The following is a 25,752-nucleotide window of genomic DNA, read 5'->3' on the forward strand; positions in this document are numbered from 1 at the left end:
CAAAATTCTTAAATAAAAAATTATTTGCTTCTACATAGACTGTCCCTGGAAAGAGAAACAAGACATTGTCAACAGTAACTGCTTCCAAAGAGTGGAACAGAGTGGCTGGGAGACAGTAATAGAAGGGAGAATTTCACTGTGCTTTACTTAGTACCTTTTTAATTTGTACCATGTGAATAAAAAAATTTAAAGTACCATGTAATATTTCTAACAGTTTCTCTTTACTTTTTTTTTAGCTTTAATTATAGCTTACTTGTATTTCAAATTGATTCTGTGAAACTAACAAAGGAAGAAGTTAAGTGTTCTCGGCAAAAATCATGAACCTACATAAAATCATTTCCTCAAATCACTTTCAAATAAAATTTAAAATTATACAGGGAACAAAAATATAATGTACAGTAATCTATTAAATCTCATTAGCTACAAATAGGCATGTTTTAAAACTTTCAAGATTTTTCTTCAGATACCTTTTTCACTCTAGAATACAGTAAAAGAAAATTTTTAAAAATTATACTCTGTACTCCTAATGAAGAAAATATTAGTTGCTTACTATTCAATTATGTAAAGCAAAGGTATTTACTTGCCTTCCTACAATGACTAACTCTAAAAAAAATCTCAAATGATTTCAGTATGACTCTCATTACCTGAAAAAAAAAAAAAAAAAATGTTCAGGGTAATTCATCCTAAGCCAGTAAGAATCAATTTAAAGACTGTAAGGATAATTTAATTCAAACCCTCATTCTACAGATATAGAAACTGAAGCCTAAAAATCTTGTATAACATATTTGTGGAAAAAAACATAATTAGAACCGCAATGTTCTGCCTCCACAACAAGAAGGCTTTTGAGTGTTGCCTCTAAAACACTCAAATACTTCAGTGTTTGACTAAATCTTAGTAAATCTAGTTACTAAGATTGTCTTTCTTGACTGTTTTAAATAATTAAATGTAGAAACTAAACATCATTGAATTTCTTAACAGTAATCTGAAATGTTCACTATTTAATAAAGGGAAACACAGAATAAATCGTTAAAATTATTTTAATTAACATAATCTCTTATGACCAATATGTTAGTAAATTTTCTGCATCAGAAGGTCATTCTTAAATAGTTAACAGGCAATCACTAACAGACAAAGAAGCAGTTTCATTTTTAAACAAATCCAAAAAAAATCAACTTTACAAAATAAATTCATCAATGTCAATAATTTTTTAATACAAGGAAGGACTGGATATACATCAAATTATTCCTTCATTGATATGAGCATACCTCTCTAAACAAGTAAATATGTGTACAAATACACCAATATATACAAACAAACACACACAACAAAATAACAAGCCACAGGTCACCCACCATTGTCCAAGACCAACTGTTCATATAAATATCCTGGCAAATACAGCAAAATATCAATGAACACAATTACACACATATATATACATAAATATCAAGACCCAAAGTAACATGTAGACATGAAACAATGGTGCTTATATACATATGAATAAAGACACAGGTCAGTCAGAAAGTCAGAAAGAGTGATCTACAGAACATATAATAATGTTGTGACCCTTTCACCAGTAATGAAAACTCAACAATATACACAGAAATTGAGATTAATAAATTTTCGTGCTTTAAATATTAGAAACAAACAAACAAAATATCAGACACTAAAGTCAATCCTCTATTGCCACTGAATTTCTTATAAATTGAAAATGTGAAGAGAACTTCAAAGGCTTAACAGCACAGGGAGGTTGACAAAAACTATCTAGAATAAAGATTGTATGATAAATGAAATCACTGAAAGCAAACAAAGATTCTGTAAAATGAGCTAAATTCTTTTTACTTTAAAGGCCCTGCTAGAGACTTGTTGCTGTTCTAATTCATGACTCTGAGAGGCAAAACTGAAAAAGCTGTTGCTGGCTTCAGGTGCTGTAGGAGAACCCACAAAAAATGGTCTGAACTGAAAATCTGCATCTCCACCACCCTGATTTCGAACTGGTGTATTGTCCAAAGGAAACTTGGAGTTGTTCCCTAGGAAAAAAAAAAAAAAAAAAATCAGGGAAGAAGTTAAGCATCTATTTCCTCATAGATCCTTAAGAACAAAAAAAACCAAAATTCATTCAATAAATACTGTAACAGAACTCAACTCACATGAGATGGATAAATTATAGACCTAATACTAGATTTTAAAAAAGGACCATGTCCCCACCCCTCCCCATGACTACAGTATCTACTATATCTTCTGTGATGCAGTTTCCAATGATAGACATAATTTCATTGCCAAAGGTTATCTGACACAATGAAACATGTTTTTAGTAGTGCTAGAATTCACATCTTAATGTTATTCACTTGCTATCCATCTCAGAAGTCATCAAAAATACATATATACATAAAATCCTTTGTTGCACGTTTTTCGAGAATTTTTTTTTTTCCTTTTAGAACTGGGGATTGAACCCAGGGTTTCATACGTGCTAGGCAAGCATTCCACCACTGAGTTACATCCCCATCCCTATTTTATGTTATGTTATTTTATTTTGAGACAGGGTCTCACTAAGTTACCCCAGGTTGGCCTCAAACATGAGATCTTCCTGCCTCAGTCTCCCCTGTACCTGGAATGTGTCACCATGCCCAGCATATATATATATATGATATATGATATATATGTATATGTATATATATACACACATACATACATATATGTTGCAATATAAACTCTAGAAATATGACTACCATGAAATATTGCCATATACCCATGACCCAATAACAATTAGCATAAGCTTATGAAAAATCAGATAACAGATCTGATTAAATGAACATTTAACTACTTCTGCTGGGCCCTTCCTTGGTTTTTATAGATTTTAAAGAGGAAAATGCTGACTGTATCTGCTTCAAGCTAAAAAAGATAGCAAGAGGAAAAAAGGTAAGTACATACAATGAGAAGAACAGAAAGATAAATATGAAAGAAATAAAAACACATGTGGACAGTGACAAAAAAAATACCTACAATATCCACTTACATTAACACTTGGGTTGACCAAATTAACAATATAAGTAAGTGGAAGTTAGGTGCTTGTTAGGCAAAGTACCTAACAAAAAGTTGGTAACATCCTATTGAACTTCCCAGAGTATAGTATTACTATGTGGGGCTAGTCTTTATATCTCATTGTTTAGAATCACGCATAACACACTGGCACATGAAAAACTGCGTAAGCATTTGATGAGTAGAGAAAAGAGTAAACAAAAGAATGAACCAACCAAACAACAAACTATAACTTAAGAATTGTGCAACCAATAATGGGCATGTGAAAGAAACTAAAATAAGATCTTCCTGGAGGATGGCAAACAGTTAAGAGTACAGGCACCAAGTTAATTAACTTTTTGTTTCTTGGCTTTCTCCTTTCTCATCTGCAAAACAGGGACAAAAAATAGTATCTACTTCACAAAGGTTTGCAAATTACATGAATACGTGTAAGATACTTATAACAGTACGTAGTAAGGAATCAATAAGTGGCAGCTAATATTTGAAACTAAATAATTTTTAATTTAAAGTGAAATTGTAAACTTAAATCGTGCAAATATATTAAAGGTATACCATGAATGTAAGCAAATATAATAGGTAAAAGAAATGATGTAAGGTTGAGACACAGATGAAAAATTCATAACCTACCATGGCTCTAGACCCTTGGAACCTTCACTCACAGGTCAGAACTACACAGAGTACAGTAAGAAAAATCCTTGATTTGAAAACTAGATGTTGGATAGTTAGGTGTCAAGTCAAATGCCTGTAATCCCAGCTACTTGGGAGGTTGAGGCAGAAGAACCACAAATTCAAAACCCCCTCTCAAAATAAAAATTAAAAAGCCTGGAGATACAGCTCAGTGGTAGAAACTTGCCTAGCACATGAGTCCATAGGTTCAATCCCCAGTACTGAAAAAAAAAAGGGATATTGGATATAACAAGTCTTTTCTTACCTAATGGGAAGCCAAAAACACCAGATTGTGCTATCATAGTTGGTTCAAGGGTACTTTCTTGGTTAGCAATAGTGATATTCCGTAGTCTAAGGCTATCATAGAGGCCTTGGAGCTTTTGATACTGCCGATTGCGCTCCATAAGTTTCTCAGAGATGTCACTGAACTTTTTCTTGTATTCTTCTAGCACTTTCTTCATAGAGGTGACCTCCCCTTTCATAGAGGTCAATTCTACATCCTTGCTCTGTATTTGCTGAGTATATATCTTCTCCATCTGTTTCAGATGGCCCTCAGCCTTGCTGAAATTATATTCTTGATAGAGACGTTCCTGATGTACCTGTCCAAGAAAGAAAATATTTTTAAAGTAGGGTACAAAAAGTTATATATTGTAAAACTTCATACAAACACAAAAAGAAAACACTGCGATGTTATAACTTGAACATTTAGAACCATGTAATCAGGAAGCCAGGCACAGTAGTCATGCTTGTAATCCCAGCAACTCAGGAGGCTGAAGCAGGAGAATCTCCAGTTTGAGACCAGCCTGGTCAACTTAGTGAGACCCTGCCTCAAAATAAAATATAAAAAGGATAGGGATGTAGCTCAGTGGTAGAGTGCCCCTGAGTTCAATCACCAGTACCAAAATAAAAAGAAATTAAGGGTAGGGGAGGTAGCTCAGTGGCAAGAATGCTTGCCTAGCATACATGAGGCCCTGGGTTTCATTCTAAGTACTACAAAAAAAAAAAAAAAAAGCAATCAATCAGGCATGGGAGTGTACATCTGTAATTCCGCAGCTCTGGAGGCTGAGTCAGTAGGATCTCAAGTTCGAAAGCAGCCTCAGTCTCAGCAAGACCCGTATGTAATAAAGAAAAGGGCTGAGGATGTGAATCAATGGTTAAGGACCCCTGGGTTCAATCCCCTGTACCAAAAAAAAGGCACTGAGAATATACAATAGGGCTAGGGTTATGGCTCAGTGGTAGAGTGCTCACTTAGTACAGGTAAAACTCTGGGTTCGATCTTCAGCACCACATAAAAATGAAATAAAGGTATTATGTCAACTACAACTAAAAAGTATATTAAAAAAAAGAATATACAAGATGGTTATTAAAGAAAATAATAAATAAGGTTATTGAACATATTTTAAACAATACAGAGGAATACTCTCAAACCACTACCACCAAAATTATATCACCAAAAGAAGTATGTCTTACTTAACACGTGACATGTATTCCAAAAGCCTTTAAGAAATATAATCCTATCCCTGGAGGCATCCCGGTGACTCACAACCCCCCCTCGATGGCACACCCTTCCCAAGCTCCCTCTCCCAACCAGCCTACAAAACATGGGGACAATTGAGAGCACCCCAATGAGCAATAGCAGAGAATGCTGAAAGATAATCATTCAGATAAACTTGGGACCAAGAGACAGTGAAAATGGATGAACTAAGAGAAAAGGAATTTGACAGTCTTTTTAACTGATCCTGGACACATGCATCATTGGTGTTGCAGTGTTAAAAGCTACAAGAGTTAGAAAACTGAAGGTGTCGTCTGCTCACAGAAGCACTGAAAGACTAGGACGTGATTTATTAACGACCAGCTTCTGTTATTGTGTGTTAAGTTTTTCATCTGTGCATCAAATCACAAAGAATAAATAGAGCTTTTTCCTTTATCAGTTCCTTGGACACAGCAGGTCCTGAGCACCTTGCTCTAGAATGCTGCATCAAGAGTTCCAAAACAAACATCAAAATAAAAAACATTAAGAGGAAATCCCCATCTTATGACTCTAGTCCCTTTGGTCTACAGAGGATTGTCACCTATTTTTGCTAATAGGAAGACAATTGCTACAAAATGAGGAGAAAACTGTTTGCCTGTGTAAGACACCTGCATGTGTAGCACTAAAGACAGTACAGGCTCCTGTACAGAAGTGTCTCCCTCGCAGCTGAAATGCATACCAAGTAGGCAAGTTGGTTGTAAGTTCAGTTGTACCCTCTGATGATGCAAAAAAAAAAAAAAAAAGCAAAAAAAAACAGAGAGAGAGAGAAAAAAGTATTAAGTTTCACAAGCTGTTTGTACTCAAATACATTTTCTCAGTTTCAGATCCTCAGCTATTTTATTGAGTGGAAAGTCTTGAACTACTAAGGGTTCAAGAATAATGTTGCATTTCCTTATGTCTCAGGAAACACTTTTTATGGTAACTTGTCAGATTGTCTATGAACAAACCCTCTTTTTAGACATTGATAAATTCTTTTCTTCACGTGATATTTTATACAAGAACACTTCAGATGTGTTATTAGATGTGACTGATTTTAACAAATCCTATTAGATTTGTATCAATTAGTTACATGTTCTATTCACAGTCTTTTGTGAATCACTGCCTTTTTGTTTAAAAAGACAGCCTATTTTGAGCCTTTCTATAGGTACATTCCTGTTTTTGTGACCAAAAAAAAAAAAACTTTAACCTGTCCCAAAAGGAAAAATGGCTATCAAAAGTATGTTTTGTTTTAGTGTGAGTTACCATTACTGTACTTGTTTAGTGTAAAGGTGGACATTTAGCATTCAGTGCAGTTTTCAATAAAAAGTAAGTAAAAAAAAAAGAAATATAATCCCACTTTGTCAATTCTAACTCATTTGGATTTACTTTCCTTTAAATATTGACACAAAGTGAATGAAAATATAAGGACTCTTTCTTTCACCATTTTTAATTTATCCATTCTGTATAATTTGAGATAATTCTATGAATTCTGTTACATGCTTTTCCTATGTGTTTCCATAGCACTTTGTACTTCCTTTTTCACTGTGGGCATTAAAAAACCATATTGCAGGGCTGGGGTTGTAGCTCAGTGGTATATCAATTGCGTGGTGTGCACAAGGGCCTGGGTTTGATCACCAGCACCACAACCAAAAAAAAAGTCTAATTGTGTCTTTAGCACCATGAAACTATAGCCTTCTTGAGGTTCATATGTCTTGTTCCTTATCATATGCCCAGTCCCTAAGAAGTTGCATGAAATATGTTTTCTAGTACTCAAAAAAATACATATGTTGAATAATTAAATAGTGGAAAATTAATAAAGAAAAATTCATTTCTGGTGACAATTATTGATTCACTGATTTCTACTGCATCTGTAAAGATGAAAACAATATCACCTATATATACATGTTCGGTACTATCCTCAATAGCAATCTACTTTAAAAAATAATTTCTATTCATTCGGTCAGAAAATATTTATTGAGACTTAAGACCAGCAAGTATGATAGTCACTGAAGATCTAGGGATATACAAGAATCAAAACTCTACCTTAAAGAACTCCCCTAACTATTAGTAATGAACAAGTATGCAGGTAATTACAATAAAGTATAAATAATAAAGATAAGCATAAGATACAGGAGCATGTAAGAGGGATACCTTATCCAGAACAACGTAACAAAAATATTTACTTGACAGATGAAAAATACCTTCATGAAACTTTATAAATGTGTATGTAATATAAGTGCTGGTATCAACTTCCTTAACAAGACCCCCAAAGCACAAGAAATAGAGCCAAGAATCAATAAACGGGATGCCATCAAACTAAAAAGGTTCTCCACAGCAAAGGAAATAATTAAGAGTGTGAAGAGAAAGCCTATAGAATGGGAGAAAATCTTGGCCAGCTACCCCTCCAAGGGGTAATAGGGGGTTAATATCCAGAATATACAAAGAACACAAAAAACTTATCACCAAAAAGAAAAAAAAAATCCAACCGATATTTGGGCAAAAGAACTAAACAGAAACTTCTCAAAAGAATACAAAAGGTCAATTTATATATGAAAAAAAAGTCCACCGTCTCTAGCATTGAGGGAAATGCAAAGCAAAACTACACTAAGATTTCATCTTAGTGGCAATGATCAAGAATATGAACAACAATAAATGCTGGTGAGGTTGAGGGGGGAAAAGTACAACTGTACATTGTTGATGGAACTGCAGACTAGTATGACCACTCTGGAAAGCAGTATGGAGATGCCTCAAAAACCTAGAGATGGAACCATCATATGACCCAGCTATCTACTCCTTGGTATTTTCCCCAAAGATCTAAAATTAGCATACTACAGTGACACAGCCACATTAATGTTTACAGCAGCACAATTCCCAGTAGCTAAATTATGGAATCATCCCAGATGCCTGTAAATAGATGATGGATTAATAAATTGTGGAATATATAAATTATGTAAACACACACACACACGAGTTCTACTCAGTCCTGAAAAAGAATGAAACTTTGGCATTTGCCAGTAAATGGATGGAAATGGAGACTATCAAGCTAAGTGAAAGACAAACTCTGAAACTCAAACATCAAATGTTCTCTCTCATATGGGGAAGCAAGAGTAAAATAAAAGGAGGGATAAGATACATAAAGAACCAATAAAATATAAATTAATGGACAAGTGAAAGGAAGTCTAATAGAGTATAGGAAGGAGAATGGGAGAGGGGAGGGGTGATGGGAGAAAAAAGGGAAGGATCAGGAGCTGAAATCAATTTCCAGGCATGTATGAGTTTGTCTGGATGATGACAAGAATGCTCATCACAGCCTTTTTTGTAATTCAGAAACAAATTATACAATGTAGTAATTAAAATTATGATCGCATCAAGTACACAAAAAATTTCAATATCTATGTAAAATACTGATAAAGACAAAAGATAAGTTAAAAAATTATAGTATTTGAGTTAGGTATATATAGAGAATTCTTACAAATCAGTTGAAGGAAAAAACTAGTAATTCAAACAAGCAAACTGAAACAGGCAATCCATAAGAGAAATACATGAAGAAATTCATGAAAATATGTTCATTTAAAAGTTATCCAAGGGCTGGGGATATAGCTCAGTTGGTAGAGTGCTTGCCTCACAAGCACAAGGCCCTGGGTTCAAATCCCCAGCACCACAAAAAAAAAAAAAAGAGTTATCCAAGAAATGCATATTTAAAGAGCAATGAAGTTCTATTTTACATATATCTAACTTGTGAGTAGAAGATGTGGAGAACTAAATGCTCTCACACATTTCTTGACAGCAAATGATTGGATATACCATACTGAAGGACAATTTTAAAATGTAATTTTTAAAAATCTTCAAAGCTGGGGAAGGGACTCTCTATGGTAGAGGTTTACTTACTATGTGCAAGGTCCTGGGTTTGATCCCCAGAACTGCAAAAAAATAAATAAATAAAACCTTCAAAATATATCTAGCCACTTTCAGAAATGTGATCTTAGTCTATAATAATAGATGTGAATTTGATAAGAATGCTCCCCACAGCATTTTATTAATAATTTTGAAACAAACTATAATAGAATACAACCATAAGAATTATAATTAAAGGATAGTGAACTGAAAAATATTTAACAAAATATTCATAAAAGACATAATATACTGTCCACCTTGTTTGTTTATTTATGTTTACTTTTTATATTTCAAACCAAGGCCTCATGCATGTGAGACAAGCACTCTACTGAGCAATAATATTCCCAGCCCTGTCAACTTTAATTGGCCATAAAACCAGTGTGTGTAGTATTATCATATTTTTAATACATGTATAAAACATATACTTATGCACAAAAATATTAATAATGAACATCTCTGAGTAATGGAATTACGGGTTTTTTTTCTCTACTATTTTCAACAATAAACATATTACTTTTGAAAAATGAAAACATTAAAAAGAACGTTTTCCATACTTTCATAAAAAATAAATACAAAACAGCAAAAGAAAAACATCAAACTCCCACAGGTGCCTCAAATTATACTCCAAAGAACAATTAATTTAAGTACTAACCTGATATGTCCAGAAGGCCAGTGCTCGGGAGCTAATGTCCAACACAATCTCTGGTCGCAGCCCTGCCAACACCATAGCTTTATATTCCTCTGAGGGACTAAGTTCTGTGCGGACAATATCCAGCTTTCCAGAAAGGGTACTGTTGCAGGCAGGGCAGATAGCTGGTGAACGACTAAACTCACCACTGCCATGCTGATCACAGAAGATGTGAGAACAGGCAGTGACCCAGGCATAACCAGAGAGTTTGATGCGACACTTTCGATAATTACAAAGCAACATGTCTTCACACAAAGACATGTTAATGAGATCTCCAGATGCTGAAGAGTCCTGAGAAGGAGTAAATGAAAAGGTAAATGAGTCACACAACAATGAAAATGAAATTAATTAATTACTTAATGACAAGTAAAAGATAAATATATTGCTTTTACTTTGTTTTGATAAACTGTACATTTTATTATGTTTTTGTATTTATTATAATCAATATGGTATGTTGTCTCTAAACAATACTGTGCTCCTCCTTTGTACACAGGCAATGAGAAAAAATTTAAGGAAAAATTAAATGCACAGGTGACTCTAAATCTTACTAAGGTCACAAATAATATGTACATGGAAAAAAAGTCTAGAAACATTTCCAAAGTACAAACAAGTAAATATTACATCAGTGCTCTTTGTCATTCTTCAATACCTAAACTAAAATTCAAATTTATTATCTACTCATACTTTGCTAAAATATGTTAGTACCACATCCCACACGTGGCAAACATAAAAATCCAGGCACAATTTCAGATATTTTTCAGTGTAAAATATGCGAAGCTACATTTTTTGGTTTTTTTCATACATGCCCATTTCTGTTTCTTTACCTGTGTTGCCTTGATTAAAAACATTAGCTGCCTAGTTGCATAAAATAGAAACTAACCTAATTTATCCTAGTAATTGACCCTCATAAAGCTTGAAAATTTACGTTAAAGCTGCTTTTGAGTAAACCTTTAATCAATTAAACAATTCATCTGTCCATTCAACACTATTCTTTGACTTAAAACATTTGCAAGAATAAATCAATTCTCTAGGTTAATTTACTTTTCAAGAAAGTAAAATTCTCGCTGTAATTTGACTAACACCAAAACAAATCCTGTATTGTATAAAATAATAGTGGGACATCAATTGCACCCAGGAAAAGTGTACACATTTATCAACTGGCAAATTCTGCAAAGAACGTTGCCTCGGTCACAGGGCAGAGGCATTTCGACATTTTCATCCCGAATGTCATCTCTGAGGACACTGATGTTATCTAGCAGCCATCTAGGACTATTTTACCTCCACCTGGGTAACCAGCAAAGGGAAAGCAGAATATATGGGCAGTTTTGAAGCTCATTCCAGGTGAAGTCAGAGGTGCGGCTAATTCCAAATTTTCCACAAGATGTGGGGGAAAGCTAATACTATTGGGCTTGTACAAGTTGAGGGCCAAGTTTTTAAGAATTAGACCTACGGTAATTTCACTCTGGAATTCTCAACCTGCTCTCTGCACTCGACAGAGAAAACAGTAATGATAATAACAACGAGAACCATAATACAAATTAAACCTTTGACCTGAGGGACAATGAAAAAGAGCGGGAAAAAGACGCCACCTCCGAGCTCCAGCGGTGCGAGGATTCGCAGCGCGTCTGCACGTCAGAGTGCGCATGTGCGCGGTCGCCCCGAGGCCTGCTGGGGGGCGGGCTGGGAGATGGGGCCGCGCAGGGTCATGGGATTCGCTGGCCCTACAGGTGCTGCGAGGGCGCAAATCCAACCGACCCTGGAGGTTTCCCGCCTGGGAGGCGGGTGGATACCATCCCTTGGTGCAACCCCTATTGAAGAGAAAGTGTCCTGCAGCTAAAGGGGGTGGGTAGAAGAACGGGTTGGAGCCCCTGTTTCCGGTACAGGGAAGTGTTTGTCCTTGATAATGATGGAGTTGCGGGCAAGAAGCACAAAGTATAAGAAGGAACTCCCAGAAATTGTTATAGCTGTGACTGGACAGCTATCACCTTTATGCTGAGGAAGATTCTGCCATTTTATGTTTTTATCATTCTTGGAATAGAAGTTTTCCCAGTTTTTACACACACCCCCATACATATATATATATATAAATTAGAATTTTTTTCCTTGAGCCTGCATTACAGTCATTCATATAGTGCTTGAAATTAAGTGACAAGATTGGCAGTGTCATGAATTTTGAGGTCATCTGCCTATATGCACTCCTAGAACTGCTGGTATCTGTTTTTACTCTAATGCCTCACCTGTCAATTTTTTTTGCTCTTTTGTACTTGCCTTTATAACAATGTAATTTTCTGCTTAATCTACATTAACCTGTTAGAAATGAATTTAAAATTAGACTGAGAAAAAGGGCTAAAAGGGTGTTCAGGATGTAAACTCTAATATTGTGTTTTGTAGCCACTTTTTCAGATGACATAACCCTATTATGAATTAACAGGTATAGTAAGCCATACGATGAACACTAAACTCTGCAAAGCCCTTTCTGAGTTGTGAATCCATAATAGTAAAGCCTCTCCTTCAATAAAAAACCAGTTCTAATTAAGCAATTTTCTGCTAGGAACTTAATGCGACTGGCACAAATTGGAGTCACAGAAATTTGGAAGTTCATGTGTAAACCATGTATTCCCTAATTTTTTTTTTTTTTTTTTGCTAATTAGTTTGTGCTTTTTTAAGTTTTAACTGTGCCAAATGTAAAAATATTAAAGCACAAAAATGGTATATAATTTCACTTTAAGTTCAAAAAGACAAAGCATTGAGATTTCAACCAGTACCTAATTTTGTGATCCTAAACAAGTTACCTTTGCAATATAATCTCTTCCTGGAGATGTATCCAAGTTAATACTTTGTGTTAATTCATTTTAACAGTCACATTCTACAAATATACCAATTTATCCATTCTTCTAATGGACATTGGTTCCAGGTTACAATTAAAACCAGCACTACTGAACCTTCTGAACATGTTCTCCTTAAGTACATATGACAAAAAATGTTATAGAATATAATGCCAAGAGACTGGGTTAACATATAAGCATGTTGAATAAATCATGTTACCAAATCACTCTCCAAAATAATAATATAGATTTCATGGCCACCAGCAAAGTATGTAAGAACCCTCTGCTCCAGAATCAGCAACATACAGAATTATCAGGTTCTTTTTATTTTATTTAGTCTTTTCATTTTTGTCCATCTGATGACAGGGAAATAGTAGTTAAATGTTGTTTTAATGAGCAATTCTTTGATTACTTTGAACATCTTTTCATATAAATGACTACATAGGGATCCTCATCTGTGAATTTCATGTTCACACCCTTTAATAATTTTCTTGATTTATATGAAGTCAGTCATGTGGCATGCAAACATGTTTGAATCTTAGTGTACATAAATTCATCAACTTTTCCTTTTGTGTTTATATTTACTCCCAATGTCTTACTCTATACTTTCAGTAGTTTTAAAGTCTTGTTTTTCATATACAACTCTTTAATTCGTCCTTCCTAACATAAGTATTCCATGTTTTCAATAGTTATAAGGTTTTACTTTTCAAATATAGATTTTAATACATACTTCCTAACATAGGAAGTCTGAATAACAGTAAGAGTTGTAAAGGAAAAAGTGGTCACAAAAGTCAAGAAAACAAACATTCCAACCTCGGTCTTTGATGGAAATCATAGTGTAGTTACATTTCAAGGTTATATTTAACATGTAAGGTATACAATACACAACAAAATATTGGAAATGATGTATCTCATTGGCTTTTAGAATGAGATTTCACAGTTAATATTGACTACACAAAAGAAAATCAACCACAAAGGCAAAACCACTCAGAATAGAGCTAGAGATGTAGTCTAGTGGTGGAACATGTTTAACATGCAAGAAACCCTGAGTTCAATCCCCAGTGCACATGTTTGCACACACACGCACACACACGCACACACACACACACACACACACACACACAAAACTACTCACAATAAAATTATAGGTAAGAAAAAATTTTTGTGAGACTCTATTTACCAAAGCAATCTAGAGATACCGCTAAGAAGGAGAAGAACTGGGTTTCAAGTGGTAGCTGTGCTCTACCTGAAGAGAGAAGTAACTGCTTATTTTAATACCTTGTTTTTATAGCCAAAAAATTAGAATTTCAACAGAAAAGTTTGGACACCTTGAAGATATATTTCTTGGTGATTTTTTTTTGGTGAGGGGGGTTGTTTTGTTTTTTGCTTGTTGGTTGGTTTTTGCTTTTGAGACAGGGTCTCGCTATGTTGTCTAGGCTAGCCTTGAACTCCTGGGCTCAAGTGATCCTTCTGCCTCGGCCTCCCAAAGTAGCTGGGATGTGGCACCACCAAATCCAGTTTTTTCTTTTCCTTTTCTTTTTAGCAATTTAGGTCAGTTGTTTTCTGTTTTTATATAAATTAGTGAGTGTTCATGAGTTGTATATTATTCATTTCAAGAGCAACTTGAAATTATTGTAATTTCAAGAACATCTGATTTCTAAGCTCTGACAACACAATTTGTGCTTACACATCATATCATCTAATTGCAGGTTACTTTTCAACTTTCAAAAATGTTATTTTGCTGGGTGCAGTGGCACATGCCTATAATCCCAGTGGCTCAGGAAGCTGAGGCAGGAGTACCACAAGTTCAAAGCCAGTCTCAACAACTTAGCAAGACCCTGTTTCAAAATAAAAAATAAAAAGAGCTGGGGATGTAACTCAGTGGTAAAGCACCCCCAAGTTCAATCTCCAGTAACAAAAAAAAAAAAAAAAGTTATTTTGGGGGCTGGGAATATAGTTCAGTAGTAGCACACTTGCATGGCATGTGAAAGATTGTGGGTTGAATCTCCACCACCACCAAAAAAAAAGGTATTTTGAATCATGAAGATCAATTTTTTATCTGGTGCAGAGAGCCTAAGTACCTATGAGCTTATGTTATGAGTATTTATATACCACATTTCTCGAACAGCCTCAAAGGTACTAATTTTCTTTCCTATTCTTTGAATCTCAAACTGTTAGCATCATCTACTCTAAAACCCATGACATCTGTATATTTGTTTTAATGGAAGAATTTTAAAGAACAGATTTCTTTCATATTCTAGTCAACAGAAGTTATTATAGTTGCATACCATTTGTGATTCTAATATAAGTACTAAATCTAATTTCAAAAAACACAGTGAAGCATACCAGACTTCCAACATTTAGATGTGTTATTTTTGTACCACTTGCATGTTAAATATACACTCATGAATGTAACACAGCATAGAAGAGTACAATTTAGCCAAAACAATTGAGATTATTTTCAATATTAAATATAAAGCAGAAATAATGACTTTTTAACCAAACCTTAATGGTAAGTGAAATTTGAGTCAATGATAAATATCCAGTAAAGCTATACATAAAGTGTTTATAATAAGAGATTTCCTATTAAATTCTGGGGCCTGAGTTGTTGAAGCTGGCCTCAAATTTACAATCTTCCTTTCCTCAGCCTCCTGAATCACTGGGATTACAGGTGTGTACCACCATGCCTAGCTTATATATTAAGAATTTTAAATAGAATCTTGGATGCTCAGCTTAATGTATTTATATATTCACTTTACATCAGTCTAAGTCCCAGTTATTCCATGTAAATGTCTTGCTGAAATGCTATTAAAATGGTTGCCATTTCTGGGGATGGAGATTAAAAAAAAAAGAAAAGTAGAGACTTCAAGTATTTTTTGAGTATCTATTCTAGGCCACATACCGGGGATAAAGAAGATATCCTGCTTTCATAAAACTAACAATCTAGCCAAAGATACAAGAATGATAAAAGAAAAGAAAATAACAGATGTAATCCCAGCAGCTTGGGAGGCTGAAGAAGGAGGATTGAAAGTTCAAAGCCAGCCTCAGCAATTCAGCAAGGCCCTAGCAACTCAGCGAGACCCTGTCTCTAAATAAAATACAAAAAAGGGCTGTGGATGTGACTTAGTGGTTAAGTGCCCCTGGGTTTAATCCCTAGTACCTAAAAAAAAAGAAAAAGAAGAATATTTTACTCTTTCCTTTGCCACTACTTATATTGTGGCAAGTTGATTCTAGAAAACTTTCTGGTGAGGAGTCAGCTTTCATCTTTAATGTTTAAGAATCATCTTCATGCTTTAAAGATTTTTTTAAACTGCCTTGAAATGTGTAAACATCTCCTTTAGAAAACTGAGTAAATCATTTAAAATTTAAACATGAATGACTTGAGAGTGTAATGTTTCTGTAAACTGCCAGGGGACTCCCAATTGACTACAGCTCTTTCTTTCACAGCCTTAGATCAGAGCTATTCAAATACTATCACAACCAAAGAGTTCTCTATAAACTATATCCCTGTGTTTGAAATTATATCTTTTCTCTCTTTTTTTAATCACAGGTACATTTTTTAAATCTAAAATCATTACCTGCTTTGTAATTGTTTGACTCCGCAAAAATCAGAAGGCACTTACGGACAGCCAACCTATCCTTATAGTGCCCCGAGTGAAGACAAGCCAGCTTTGATATATGATGGGCCAAAATCCCACTGCCTAAGGCTCCAAGCAGGGAGAGGAACAGCCATCAAAGTTTATCTCTAACCACATTATTTTAAGAAACATTTATAAAAAATAAAGACATCAAGAGACTCAAAAATGGTTACATCTAAATAAGAACCAATAAGAATTAACTGATTTAGCTAGACAAAATGACGAATAAATGAGTACCAAAACGAATACTAATCAACTAAAGAAAATATTATTGCAACAATTACATAAGGATATACACTATAGTATCATTTCCATACTATGCCTAATTTTAGAACTAAATTAATCTTTGGATACCACAGGTGAAGGTAATGAGGGATAAGCCAATTGGCAGCAAGATACATAAGCAATAAAAACAAAGAATCTCTGATAATCTATTATGCAGATATCAGAAATTTCCAGGCAGTAAAATAAATATACACATGAACTTTGATGACAAAATTGCTAATATACTTTCCAATGTTCTAAGCCCACACATTTATCTAATTTAATCTTCAGAGTAACCAGCCTTTGAGTTAGATACTATTAATATCATCTTACATAAAGAAATTAAGATACTGATAAGTTAGGAAATTTGTCAAGGTTACATAACTGGTTAGGTAATAAAGCATGAACTTAAACCTAATCTGACTCCAGAACCCATGTGTAGGGGCTGGAATTGTAGCTCAGTGGTAGAGCACTTGCCTAGCATATGTGAGGCACTGGGTTTGATCCTCAGCACCACATAAAATAAATAAATAAAATAAAGGTACTGTGTCCATCTACAACTAAAAAAAATTTTTTTAAAAAGAAGCCATGTGTAACTACTATATTATGCTACCTCTCAACATCTTTAATTGACTTTTTCAAAAATAAAATTTATATAGGACTACAAAAAAAAAATCATTTTCTTTTTTTGGGGGAAAGAAGGGTACTAGGAATTGAACCCAAGGATTCTTTACCACAGAGCTACACCCTCAGCCCTTTTTATTTTTTATTTTTGGACATGGGCTCACTAAGTTACTGAAACTGGCCTTGAACTTGCAATTCTCTGGCTTCAGCCTCTCAAGTCGCTGGGATTACAAGCATATGTCACCATGCCCAGCTAAAAACATTTTCAAAAATTAAAATTCATAGAACTTTATCATCTAGACCTTGTAACCATGAGGTTACAAGGCAGAATTTTCAAAAAGTCATGTGTTTGTCAAAGCTGCTCAATCTCAAGCCTTACCACAAAAGAAAAAGAGTCATCATCTATTGTACATCCAGGATTTACAGCACTGAAGAGATCCACAGTGGGAATGCAAGACTCATATCTGGTTCTGGTCTGTTCTGTAAAAGATAACCAAAAACTAAAACATTATTTCAAACACTAATATTAGTTTGAATTATTTATATTTCTTATATTTTACCCTGACATCTACTGCATTCTCTACTAAAAATGCAGGCACAAGAACACAAGCCTGTTCTGTCTATGTTGCTTAAAATAACTTTATATAATATGTGAACATAATAAAGTTAGAAAACAGGTTTACAAAAATAAAGGTCACCCATAGAACCCAATATTATAAACAATAACCTAGTATTTGAGTATGAGTGTGTGTGTGTGTGTGTGTGTGTGTGTGTGTGTGTATCTCCTTTCAGATGATTTCAAGAAAACATATGCACATAAAATGTTTAAACAGAAATACACTGCCCAATATATTGTTTTTAACTTAATGTGTCATAAAAACCCTGGCATTTAAATAAACATAAACCTACATCATAATTTTTAAGTGATTGTGGAGTGTTGCATTATACAGTTCACAAAACTGATTCCTCCAACTCTAGGATTCCCTCAGTCTTATATATAGACTAATAAAATATTGATTGGTTTAGAACTTACACGTTAAGTGGCTGATATAATTATACCCATTATCAGTGCTTTTTCTACAGTGTGTGAATTTTTAGCATAAGAAGACTGACCCTAATTCTATCTCAAAAAGATTATCACAAAAGATTAAAACACAACAAAATATCAAATTCATAATTCAAAGATTTAAGAATTACCTGAGATCATGGACTAAATCCCAGTAATAATTCCAACAAGTAGAATTCAATTCCAGGTGTTTGCCCCTAGCTTTAGTCTGCTCAGAGCATGTGTTTAATCAGGGTGATCAGGTGAAACACGGACTTAACATGCATTTCATCATGGCAAACTATAAATAACTGGTGAAGGGCAAACCACCACGGGTTCCTCATCCCTAAACCAGGAAAACCCTCTTAAGGTTGGAACTTGTGCTCTTTCAACTACCAAATTTCATCCACTAATAACACTGAGCCTCAAATCTTTTAAGGTAAAGATTCAGATTATTCTCTTACACTTACCTCTACTATCAGATGAACCAGCTTCTATCCAGGAATGAAGCTGAACTATAAGATCTATCAACTACCTAGCATCAGGTCTGGAAAATAAAAGATAAATACCCATTATGTTTACATGACCACTCAGGCCAGCATGCTCCATACCAAGTCACAAGGAAAATTAGAGTCATGTTCATTCTGTATTTGAACCTCTAGTAATATAATCATTGCTATTTAAAGAATGTTAGCAAATGTTCAACCTCAAATTTAAATTAAGACAGGATCTCTACACAAACTCAACTTTGTTAAAAAAAACTTCGGCAAAAACGGCACAGTAAGTATTAAAACTGCTCCACCAAACTCTGAAAGTCTATAAAAGTCAGCAGCTTCACAATAAGAGAACAGGTATGAAAAAGGAAGGAGCCAAGAACTCATAAGATTAAGATAAATAAGAAGGTAATATTTAACCTTTACTCTTGGTAATCCTGTCACAATAAAACAAACAAAACAAAAAAACTCTTCCCCTGACAGGAGTACTCAACTCAAATCATTTGAAACCCAAGACTGCCACAAGATGGCAATATAAGAAAGAAGCTTTCATTTCCTCTTCCACAAATCAACAGATGCTGAGCGTAATGTGAACTTTGAGGTAAAATAAAGACTGGAAGAACTGAGCAGTTCATTAGTGCAAGCAACCTTCCCCAATACTTCAACTAATTAATACCTAGAAAACCTTTCATATTGTACATGATGATCATTTAAAATTAGCTAGAGGTTGGGATATAGCTCAGTGTAGAATGCTTGCCTGGCATGTGTGAGACCCTAGGTTCTATCCCCAGCACTACCAAAAAAAATCAAAATTATACTTCATATAAAAATCCATAATCTCAGGGTAGAACCTAGCCAGAAAGATAAGACTCATCAAAATTATCATATCACCAAATTAATAATAGATTATTAGTAAGTACCAAATAAATGGTAGAGAGGAAATAGGTTAAGAAAAGAATCATCACTGATCAAGGAAACCTTCATGAGAAAAAAATGTGGTACTGAGTGGGCCTTAAAGTTGCATGTACAACATGTAACCACTCACAACATATGACCCCTTAATTAAAATTAAAAATTAAACTTCTCAGTCGCACTAGTCACATTTAATTGCTCAATTAACACACATGGCCCTAGCAGACAATAAAAATATAAAACATTTCAATCATCACAGAAAATTCTATTGAATATCAGTGCCATAAAGAAGTACTATGACTAAAATAAGAAAGCAATAGTTTTTATTCTTAAAATGTTCTACTGTCTTGACAGCACTATAGAAATTGTTTCATTCAAATTTCAAAATTCCATTGTTACAGAGAAAACTGAGCCTCAGAGAAGTTACATAAATTTCCTAAATTCACCTAAGTAATAAGAGCTGGGATTTAACCAAAACTCCATACTCTTCAATATACTTCTAACATGAAATAAGAAACAGCTACAGAAGATGGTTTGCTTTAGAATTTAATGAGAATGGCAACTGGGGATGCAGCTCAGTATTAGAGCACTGGCATTAAGTGAGACCCTGGGTTCATTCCTAGCACTTTAGCACTGAAAAAAAACCAGAAAACTAAAGGACTGATTTCCCTTAGTTTACTGGCAGTTGCACCACACACCTATAATCCCAGCTACTCAGGAGGCTGAAGAGGATCACAAGTTGAGGCCCATCTTAGCAACCTAGGGAGACCCTGCCTCAAAATAAAAAATGAAAAAGAACTGGGGATGTAGCTCAGTGGTACAGCACCCCTGAGTTCAATCTCCAGTACAAAAACAAAAACAAAAACAAAAAAAGAATTTAATGAGAATGACTTGCTGGCTCAGGAGGTCAGAAATAAAATGAGGTGGTTTTAAGTACCTCAGAGATATAACTGAAGGATTATTTTACTCCTTCCTTATCCTGTACTTGAATAATCCTTTAATTATATAAACTGTTTTCAGATCATCAACATGCAAGATTAAGGGAACATATACAAGAAGTAGGACATAGGTTTCTACAATTTTAATAATAACTACTTCAAAAGCCCTTCTTGATCCAAGTAATTCTTACTAGGGAATCAAACTCAGGGCCTTACACTCACTAGACAAGCATGCTACCACTGAGCAACAATCCCAGCTCCCAAGTAATTCTTACAGGAGAATAATTATAGTTTGAAAGGGGCAACCTCTCAATCTCATCTCACAAACAAATCGCAGATTGCAAGGGATCTGGTCATTGTGTCCTTGACACAGAGCACAAAACCCTGCACATAAATCCTGATGTTAAGTATATGCTGTCCTTCCTAATGTGTGATGTTGCTTGTAGGATTTTAGTAATGCTTCAGTGTCATTCTACCACCCAAAGGGCATTTCTTATTTACTAAGTGTTTCATAAATACCTCATAAACAATCAATGACCCACTCATTTTGTTGATTGTGGACAGTCAGTTCTTCAAAGTACAGATTTCATAATCAAAAAGTATATTTTAAATGTGTGAACAAATAATTAATAAAAGCTTGGATACAAACTACAAACTGATAATATTAAATCCACAGATGATGCTTTTCTTTTTTTTTTTTTTTTTTTTTAATGCAAAGGGCAATGCATCTGCCAATTAATGGGTGACTGTGAAAGCAGAACCACAAGTACTGTCTGTCCCCAAAGTTGATTCAGGTGCAGGTCCCCCTTAACCCAACTTCAAAGAATGGCCTGAAGCTACACGTACAGATAGAGAAACCAGACCCATCAGCAGGGCGTGGCTGTCCTGGCAAGCACTCAGCAAAGGGAAGGGCATTACAAGAAAAGAAAAGAAAAACAAAACAGGATCTTGAAAGGAAAACCATTACAAAAGTGTAATGACCTTCATTAAAACCAAAGTGTCACACATGCTTCACAGAGATGCTTCCATATTAAAATTGTATTAACACCCAGTTTTACTCATTTCCATTCCAATTCACTCAGTTCTCACTATGAGACTAGTATTACGGGAATCAACAGTAATTCAAACAATCTTTGGCCTTTTTAGATAGAAAAGATACATATGCAGTACAGAGATCTTAAGGCAGCATACCTTGGTCAAAATTCAAGTACCTGCCTTCACAGTCTCAATCAGCCTTTAACTCTTTCTATTAGGAATGTCCAAATCCAAGCCCACTTGATTTTTAGGGAGTATATAGATATTACAAAGGCTTTCAAGGGCCACTTCTGGGCTGGCACACAAGGGACTGAAGACTTAGGTCTTCCCTCTTCAGTGGACTTCATCTTCAACCTGAAACAAAAGGAAAACAGGAAGTAAATTCTAACTGATCATTTGGCAGTTTCCTTTTAGAGACAGTCCCATAAGGTACTGCTGTCAGAACAGACAGGTTTTTTATTTCCCATTCACTGCCAGCTGTTTTGGCTCCAGAATACATATTGTTTTAATCTCTAAGTACAGGAGAAAGCCACTCCAAGCATATATGAAATAAAATCAGTGAGGTGAAACTTAGACTAACTATATAGCTCATCCCAAGTTTACCCCACTATTTTACTCAGTCCCAGTCACAAGTTTGATGAAGTAAATAAAATGAAAATATAGTGCCTGAGAACTTTAGTCAAGAGAGCAGTAAAAAAAATTAAAAAAAAAAAAACTTAAAAGCAGGATGCAAGAGGCAATTAAGACCTTCCCTACTCTATTAACTTGCTACTTTATCAATTTCACAATATTTTGCACATCTTACAATTTACAAAACACTTTCCATAATTGCCTCATTTTCCAAGTGTACTATGTCTTATCTATTTTATAGATACACAAGCAATTAGAATGCCTGCCTAGTATATGAGAGGTCCTAGCTTGGATCCCCAGCATTGGAAGACAAAAAAAAAAGGAGATCAATGGCAGGCAACTTAGCTTAGTGTTAAGATGGGAGGGTGCATTTTATCTTTTCCTCAATTTTTTGTATATACTCATGGCGTACAATGTAATGTTTTGATATATGTATACATAAGATATGTATCACTTCACTTATCATTTGTGTGTGTATATGTGTTAAGAACACTTAAGATCTATCCCCTTAATTTCCAAAAATACAAAATACAATCTTAACTGTAGTCACCAGACTATACTGTAGTTCTCCATAACCTAATCCTCCCCACTAAAACTTTGTACCCTTTGACCGTATCCTCCCAAACCCATCCCTCCCCACTCCCAGCCTTTGGCAACCACCATTCTACTCTCTGCTTATGCAAGTTCAACTTTTTGAGATTCCACATATAAGGCAGATCATGCAGTATTGTCTTTTTATGTTTGGTGTATTTCACTTAGCAAAATGTCCTCCAGGTTCATCCATGTTATTATGAATCACAGAATTTCCTGCTGTTTTGAGACCGAGTAGTAAGTATTCCACTCTGTTTACCACATTTTCTTTTGCCATTCATCTGTTGGTAGAAACTTAGGTTGATTTTAAATCTTGGCCATTGTAAGTACAGCTGCAATGTACATGTGAATACAGCTGCCTCTGCAGCATACTGATATTATTTCCTGTAGATACACACCCAGAAGTAGCAATGGTAGATCATATAATTTTTTAAGGAACCTCCGTCCACTTTTCCATAATGGCTGCACTAATTTATGTTTTCTAAGATAACAGATTTTAGAGACAGACAGAAATGGATTTGAATCCTGATTCTAATAGGTATTTGCTATGACCCTGGGTAAGTTCTCTAAGCCTCAACTGTAACTACTCCCTCTATAAAAAGAAAACAAATAGCACCTACATCTTAGAACTTCTTCAAAGATTAAGTAAGGTAATAAATATACTTTAAAGAGTAGCTGGCATGGAATTAAGTGTTTAATATGTTGTTTCTATTAACTTTGCTGAAGCCTAACAAGCTAGTGACTAGAAATGCAGATAGTTTGCTTACAGATTTCACACTTTTCACAATAACTCTGAAGCCAGAAAGGTCACTCGTAGGACATTTCTAACTCCAAGATACTGTCTTTTATGAAAAAAAAGGCACAAGCTGGCTTTCTCATTCCTCTCCTTCCCTACTTAATAATGAAACCCCAATGTGTTCTATGTAAAGTTCCTAAAACAAAAGCACTGGGCAGAATCTATTTTTTCCCAACTAGCAAAGCCTGCCAGTTGAAAAACTAGATGTTTCAAAAGACACAACTAAGTTTTTTAAGACTTAAAATAAACAGCTTTAGAGAAATTTTCAAAGGCTTTATTTGGTATGCTTGCATTCTAAAAAACACTTCAGCTCTTCCTAACTTAATGCTAAAATATGAGTTTAATGAACACCATGACTTCAGGGAGCTATCCAGCACACATTTTCTCAGCAAACACTGAAAGCATGCCCCTTCTGCCCTTGTGAATACAAGGAGCACGTGGTTTTTCTAGGTCATGCCTGTCATTTGTTTCCAATATCAAATATGTGCTCAGAACAAGATAAACCATCCCCTATTCATGCCAAAGTAGGCAGATATATTCATATAAAGGCCATCAGCATGGTTTTGCCTTTGGAAGAAAATCTTTTACTGCTAGTGAAGATATTTAGGATGTTGATTGGCTTCTAATCAAAACTATGCACAAAAATTAAATATAAATAACAGGAAGACTGCTAAATATCTAGAGTCCTTCTAAAGAAGAACTATATACCAAAACCCACCTGAAATGTCACAAGTGCCAAATGACATATATACAAGCTAACTCACTTGGGAGGAATATCAAGATTGAAAACTACTCAAATGTCTACCAATAAAGGCTAAATAAATTGTGGTGTTAGAGAACAGATAGATGAGGATGGTGGGAACATAAGGTTAAAGAATAATTATGTGTTAATTATAAAGGATGTGGATGCTCTTTATGCATACATAGCTGTTAAGTGAAAAAAGGTACGCGGTATATGTACAGGAGAAGGGAAAGATAAGTATACACATTTGCTTATATGTGCATAATGTATCTTAAAAAAAATACACAAGTAACTGTTATCACTGTTACTGAGGAAGGGAAATGGGTGGTTAGGGTAAAAAAATAAGAGACTTTCCATGGTAAACACTAAATGCTGAATGTTATACCTATTCGAAAACTAAAATTAACAACAAAGCTTGAGAATTATTAGAATTATGGATTATAAATGCCAACCTATAAGGATAACCAACACATACACTATATCTGAACTAATATATACCAGAGAAAAATAGGAATCTGGTGAAGTTACACTCAAGGTCACTAGGCAAAACTTTTTGTAAGAAAAAATATATCCAAAATATTTATCATAAATATATTTACTTACTTCTAGAAGATACTTAATATTTATTATGCACTGTGGAGGACCTGGCTTTTACATATTTTTATTTATCTTCAAAAGATGAGCCCTGAGGGGCTCAATGCCTCCTCCAAGGTCACGGGACTAGTAAACTGTGGGGCTAGAATTTGAATATAGGCTTGCACTAAACTGGGGTCCCTGGTCTTTTTCAACATACCTTAAACTTTTGGGGGCACAGCAGCACAGTGTGAGTCCTAGAAGCTCACTAGGCTCACTGAAATCAGCTGCCTTAAGAGTTTGCTGCCTAATCTCATCAAGAAAGCAATAATGCTCTGAGCAAAGATCAGGGTAAAGACACTGTCCACAGAAGCTTCCACAAACACATTGAAGGGCATGGGCCCTACAGATAATCACTAGAGAATTAAAATGTACTGAGCTGAACACCTCCCGATATCTCCCCTTACCCAAGGAACTATAAAACAAAACAAACTGGGAAAATAACGGTATCATCCCTGCCACCAAAATGAAGCTAGGCATTTTCAAAGAATACATGCACTCTGCACACGAAACAGAATCTATTGTTTCTGAGTCACCAGGTCTTGGGGAAGGCAGGAAAGCCCAGTACTGCAGAGGCCCACGTGGAAACAAGCCAGACAGAGCCTTTCACTGCCTTCCCTCAATCTCCCCAAAGCAGAAATGAATCGTCTTGCAACTCACCCACACTCCAGTGCTTGCTTAGAATAAAGGCCTGCCACCTGGTTATATGGCTCAAATGAAGAGAAATCCAAAACAACTAGAAAGCAAAATTCAGTGCGCACTCACCAGCCCACCAAAACGGAGAGGGAGAG

General features: G+C 35.0%; 1 protein-coding gene and 2 non-coding genes across 5 annotated transcripts; all 3 read right to left on the reverse strand.

Moving 5' to 3' along the window:
* Positions 1–1,032: 1,032 nt before the first annotated feature.
* Ccnb1ip1 (cyclin B1 interacting protein 1) lies at positions 1,033–25,752 on the reverse strand. Of its 3 annotated transcripts, XM_047540594.1 has the most exons (7): positions 25,622–25,752; positions 21,726–21,923; positions 18,661–18,737; positions 17,525–17,625; positions 9,759–10,085; positions 3,968–4,301; positions 1,033–2,027 (listed from the first exon to the last, which is right to left on the reverse strand). In XM_047540594.1, exons 5-7 carry the CDS (start codon positions 10,053–10,055, stop codon positions 1,825–1,827), a joined length of 834 nt encoding a protein of 277 aa, XP_047396550.1. In that variant the 5' UTR covers positions 10,056–10,085; positions 17,525–17,625; positions 18,661–18,737; positions 21,726–21,923; positions 25,622–25,752; the 3' UTR covers positions 1,033–1,824. The 3 variants fall into 3 exon arrangements, with proteins under 3 accessions (XP_047396550.1, XP_047396551.1, XP_047396552.1); XM_047540595.1 differs by lacking the exons at positions 21,726–21,923; positions 25,622–25,752 and adding an exon at positions 18,897–18,949; XM_047540596.1 differs by lacking the exons at positions 17,525–17,625; positions 18,661–18,737; positions 21,726–21,923; positions 25,622–25,752 and adding an exon at positions 11,384–11,400.
* Positions 16,207–16,354, reverse strand: LOC124978536 (small nucleolar RNA SNORA79). Its single transcript, XR_007107514.1, has one exon. It is a non-coding gene; the product is annotated as a small nucleolar RNA SNORA79 (small nucleolar RNA).
* On the reverse strand, positions 18,417–18,493 carry LOC124978544 (small nucleolar RNA SNORD126). The gene has a single exon (XR_007107520.1). It is a non-coding gene; the product is annotated as a small nucleolar RNA SNORD126 (small nucleolar RNA).

The sequence above is a fragment of the Sciurus carolinensis genome, chromosome 2 (genome assembly GCF_902686445.1).
Source record: "Sciurus carolinensis chromosome 2, mSciCar1.2, whole genome shotgun sequence".
Lineage (NCBI taxonomy): Eukaryota > Metazoa > Chordata > Mammalia > Rodentia > Sciuridae > Sciurus > Sciurus carolinensis.

Coding starts and splice junctions, on each gene's coding strand:
- Ccnb1ip1 (XM_047540594.1), bottom strand. CDS start 10,055: ATGTCTTTGTGTGAAGACATGTTGCTTTGTAATTATCGAAAGTGTCGC. Junction 4,302..9,758: donor TGGCCTTCTGGACATATCAG/GTTAGTACTTAA, acceptor TTTCTTGGACAG/GTACATCAGGAACGTCTCTA. Junction 2,028..3,967: donor TGTTTTTGGCTTCCCATTAG/GTAAGAAAAGAC, acceptor TTTTTTTCCTAG/GGAACAACTCCAAGTTTCCT.